We start from the raw sequence: 4494 nt of genomic DNA, 5'->3' as shown, positions 1-4494 counted from the left end.
GCGTGTGGAGCCGTGCAGCTGCCCCAGGACCGCGGATGCCAGGGGCTGTGAGCAGGTGGGACCGCGAACCTGAGCGGGGCTGGGCGGGGGGCGCGGCCCACCTGTGCTCGCAGGGAGCCCAAGCTGCTGCCGGTCTGCGTGGGCTCCTCCTCCGGCTCCAGCCACCCCTTCTGCGGCCGCGTCTGCCGGAGCAGCTCTACGTAAGCCCCGAACACGTCGGCCTTGACGTTCTCCTCGCGTTCCTTGAAGCGCTGGAGCAGCGCGGGCGCCAGGGTCCGGTGGAAATCGCGCAGCAGGTCGGGCCTGGAGCCGATCAGCGCTGCCAGGCACTTGGCCGCCGCCCGCCGCACCTTCCAGCTCATGTCGTCGTCGTCACTGTAGTCGTCCTCGCTCTCTGGGCAGGAGGAGGACACCGTGGGGCTCCCGTCTCCCAGGACTGGGGCAGATCCGGGGAGCAGAGCAGGGCGGGGAGAGTGGGGCCTGGGGTTCACCTTCCCATGGCAGGATTTGCACCCTATCGTGAAGACTGCCTGCCTTTTTAATATCTTTTATTTTTCTTTTTTTGGAGAGGTTTTTGCTATAGAGCACATGCGCTCGCCAGACAGAGAGAGACAGAGACAGTGAGAAATCGCCCCCCAGGAGGGATGGCCACGCCATAATCCCTTCTCCTCCATTCTCCTCTCGGGATCTTGGGCACGCTCACACATGCGCCCGGCATGAGTTTAAGCCACCGGATCCGGGACTCGAACCTCAGTCGACTACATGGGAGTCCAGTGACATAGCCATTATAGTAACTGCTGGTCCCAGGAAACAACAGTTCTTGAAAACCATTTATAAGAGGGTTACCCCGCTTCCTGGCGGTGTTGTCTCAGACCGACCTCCTGTCGGTCCCGGTGCCCTTGTTGGAAGTGCGGGGACAACATTACCTATTTCTCTAGAGCAGACATGGTGAGGAACGTGGCGTGGGCGCTCAGGACACTGAGAGTCTCCATAAGCGGCCACGATGTCTGCTGTCATGACTCTGCTCTATGCCATCAGAGAGGTGGGCCTGGGGCCCGAGCAGGACCCAGCAGCAGGACAGGGCACCACACACGGCCCCTACCTCTGGCTGGGGGACTCCAGGAAGGCTGTGCCCACCACCCCCAGCCCGACGCCAGCCTGTCCACCCACCTTGCTCACTGAATTCCCTTTCCTCTGTCTCCATCTGCTCCTCGTCCTCGTCGCTGTCGTAGTTATAGTTGGGGTCGTGTTTCAGGTACTGGAGGCAGAGGCTGGTCACACTGGGGACGTGAGGCCCCATCTCCTTGGGACACCTGTGGCAGGATGGGGGAGGGGCGTTGAACTCAGGCAGGATGGGGATCAGGGGTTGAGGGGGCCAAGAGTCAGTCCTGAGCTCTTACTGCTCCAAGGCCAGCTCCCCACCCCCATCCCACCAGCTCCCCAAAGAACTCCCTGGGACCCTGACCTCCAGGACCCCTGCTGTACCTACTTCCTCAAGAAAGCCTCGAAGGCCTGGAGGCAGGACTCCCGGAGCTCATCGTCATCCAGGCCACAGAAGCCCTCCACCAGGGGCACCAGGCGGTCCAGGTGAGCCCCTGCAGGACCAGGTGGGTCACTGAGGCCAAGCCCGACTCTCACCCAGGGTCCCCCCCAGCCCACAGCAGTCAGCCTGCTCCTGCACCCGCAGCCCTGCTGGCTGGGAATTCAGCCCAGAGGCTCACAGGCAGATGTGGGTTCTAACGGGGTCCCCAAGTGCGAGGGGACCTTGGGCAGGTCTCAAGACTTCTCCGACCTCAGCCAGGTGATCTGCAAAGTCAGGTTGGCAGTGCTTCCTGGTCAGAGACTTTGTGAAGATTCCTGACCACACCAGGACCAGCGGACGGCGTAATGGTTACATCGCTGGACTCCATGGAGTCGACTGCAGTTCAAGTCCCAGACCCAGTGGCTTAAAATTCATGCCAGGCAAGGGAACCGGCAGGTGGCATGGTGGCTAAGGCGCTGGACACTCCCACATGGCTGACTGAGGTTCAGATACCGGACCTGGTGGCTTGCTTTCTCACTTTCCCTCTCTCTCTCTCTCTCTTTCTCTCTCTGGTCAAATTAAAATAAATGAATGGATAAATAAAATTAAATAAATAATTATTTTTTAAAATTCATGCCAGGCGCGTGTGTGTGTGTGTGTGTGTGTGTGTGTGTGTGCCCAAAATCCCAAGAGGGAAATGGAGAAGGGATTGTGGTATGGCCATCCACCCTGGGGGTTGATTTCTCACTTTCTGGGGTTTTTTTTTGCCTTTTTTGGGGAAAAGTTTTATCGCTATAGGGTGCGTGCGCTTGCCAGACAGACAGAGAGAGACATAGAGACAGAAAGTGAGAAATCACCCCCCGGGAGGGATGGTCACGCCACAATCCCTTCTCCTCCATTCTCCTCTCGGGATCTTGGGCACGCACGCACACGCGCCCGTCGTGAGTTTTAAGCCACCGGGTCCGGGACTTGAACCATGGTCGACTACGTGGGAGTCCAGCGACATAGCCATTACGCTAACTGCTGGTTCCCTATTTCTCACTTTCTGTTTCTCTGGTGAGCACTCACAGCCCATAGCAAAAATCTCTCCCCCCCCAAGATATAATGGCCATGAAAGTAAAAAGCTTAGCCCAGGAGCTGACAGGTGGTACAGTGGTTAAGGTGCTGGACTCCCACATGACTGACAGTTCAAGTACTGGACCTGGCAGCTTGCTTTCTCACTCGCTCTCTCTCTCTCTCTCTGTCTCTCTTTGGTCAAATTGAGTAATGATAGTAAATACATTTTAAAAGTTAAATGAATAATTTTTTTTAAGTTAAAAAAAGAAAAAGAAAGAAAAGAAAAGCGCTCAGCCCAGTTCCTGGTCCAGAACAAGTTTTTGCTGTTGAAACCGCTATTCATCTCCTGCACCAGGCTGTAAGTCCCTGGAGGGGAGACGCAGGGAGGCCGGCTAAAGGGGCCCCTGCCTGATCCCCAGGCTTTAGAGGATCCTGCCTTCCACTTTCTCCAGCCACACCCTGCCCCACAGCGCAAGAAGAGACATGCCCAGAGAAAAATAGAGAGGCAAGACCTTTAAGGGACACAGAAACGGCGCACTGTCTGTTGATAATGCATATGATAACACCTTTCACTGAACTGGCGTGCAGTGTATTCATGCTGAGAAAATTCATTTTACAAGCGGTGGTGATGTACAGCCATTGAATGTATAAAATAAATTTAAAAAAAAGAAAAAGATGGGACATGCCCACTTGGAGACTACCAACACCCCACTTCCAGTCTCCACCCTGGGGACCCAGGCCCCAGAGTTTCCTACATAGCCAACCCTGAGCCCTGCCCAAGCCTGCACAGGCCTCCTTCCCAGATCCACATTCTCCAGGGTGGACAAGGAGAGGCTGCTGTTTGGAGGGGGTGGACAGCACGGGCATGCGGGTCAGCACAGCCCTGAGTGTGTTTGCAAGGCCCCTTGCGGTGACAGAGCCAGGGACAACTCTATGCACACTGCCCTGGTCCGGCCTGGAATCACGTCTGACTGTAACAGTCCATCGCTAAGATACCAACCTAGAGGGACAGGAAGCGGATTGGTGACTGCCTCAGATGAGGCAGAGGGAGAGAAGTCCTGCAAAGGGGCGCGGGGAACTTGGGGAGCGACGGTGGTGGTTTCTCAAGGGCACGCAAAGGTCGAAAGACTGCACTGTACCCTTTACATAGGATGGTTGGGGCCAGCACTTGGCGTGGTGCTGAAGGCGCTAGATTCCCATACGGCCGACTGCGTTTCCAGTCCTGGGCGGTGGCTTGAAAATTACACTGGGTGCATGTGTATGTGTGCCCAAAGAGGAGAATTTCTCACTTTCCTCTCTCTGCCTGTGTCTCTTTCAGCAAGTACAGGTGCCCTATGGCAAAAAAATCTTTAAAATGGATAAATAGAGTGGTATATTGAATATACATTATCCCCCAATAAAATTTTTTTTTAAATCCAACCTGCTTCATAGGTTTACTGTTTGTTTTAGAGGGATTTTTGCTATAGGGCATGAGTGCTCTCTGGAGAGACAGAGAGATACAGAGAGACACCCCAGGGGGATGGTCACAAACAATCCCTTCTCCTCCATTCTCCTCTAGGGATCTTTAGCACACACACACACACACATGAGCCTGGTATACATTTTAAGCTGCCCGGTCTAGGACTTGAACCGCAGTCAACTATGTGGGAATCCAGTGACACACCATTACACCATCTGCCGGCCCCCCACAAGTTGTTACTAAAGTACGTTCCTCAAAGCAGGAGGATAGGCCATGTTTTATTTAACATTGTGGTAACATGATTTATAATTACGTAAAAACCTTCAAATCTCAGAAGTAATGAATCTAAGTCCTTTCCCAGTTGGCCTGCACCTGCCTGGGGCTCAGGCCACTGTACTCCAATACCCTCCGACTGCCAGGCACAGCAGCCATGTCCCCTTACCTGAGAGGCGGGGCA

At 54.7% G+C, this 4494-nt stretch overlaps 1 protein-coding gene across 1 annotated transcript in view; it reads right to left on the bottom strand.

Moving 5' to 3' along the window:
* The window catches only part of CAND2 (cullin associated and neddylation dissociated 2 (putative)), a 34775-nt gene that overhangs the window by 18045 nt on the left and 12236 nt on the right, over positions 1-4494 (bottom strand). Inside the window, 3 exon segments of the mRNA XM_006160688.1 lie at positions 102-394; positions 1171-1313; positions 1490-1595. Of these exon segments, the coding sequence (XP_006160750.1) occupies positions 102-394; positions 1171-1313; positions 1490-1595 (542 nt within the window).

Source organism: Tupaia chinensis, unplaced genomic scaffold (assembly GCF_000334495.1).
Source record: "Tupaia chinensis unplaced genomic scaffold, TupChi_1.0 Scaffold000704_1, whole genome shotgun sequence".
In the NCBI taxonomy this organism is placed as follows: Eukaryota; Metazoa; Chordata; class Mammalia; order Scandentia; family Tupaiidae; genus Tupaia; species Tupaia belangeri.
Note: the sequence above shows the minus strand (reverse complement) of the source record. Positions and strands in the feature narration are given on the sequence as shown.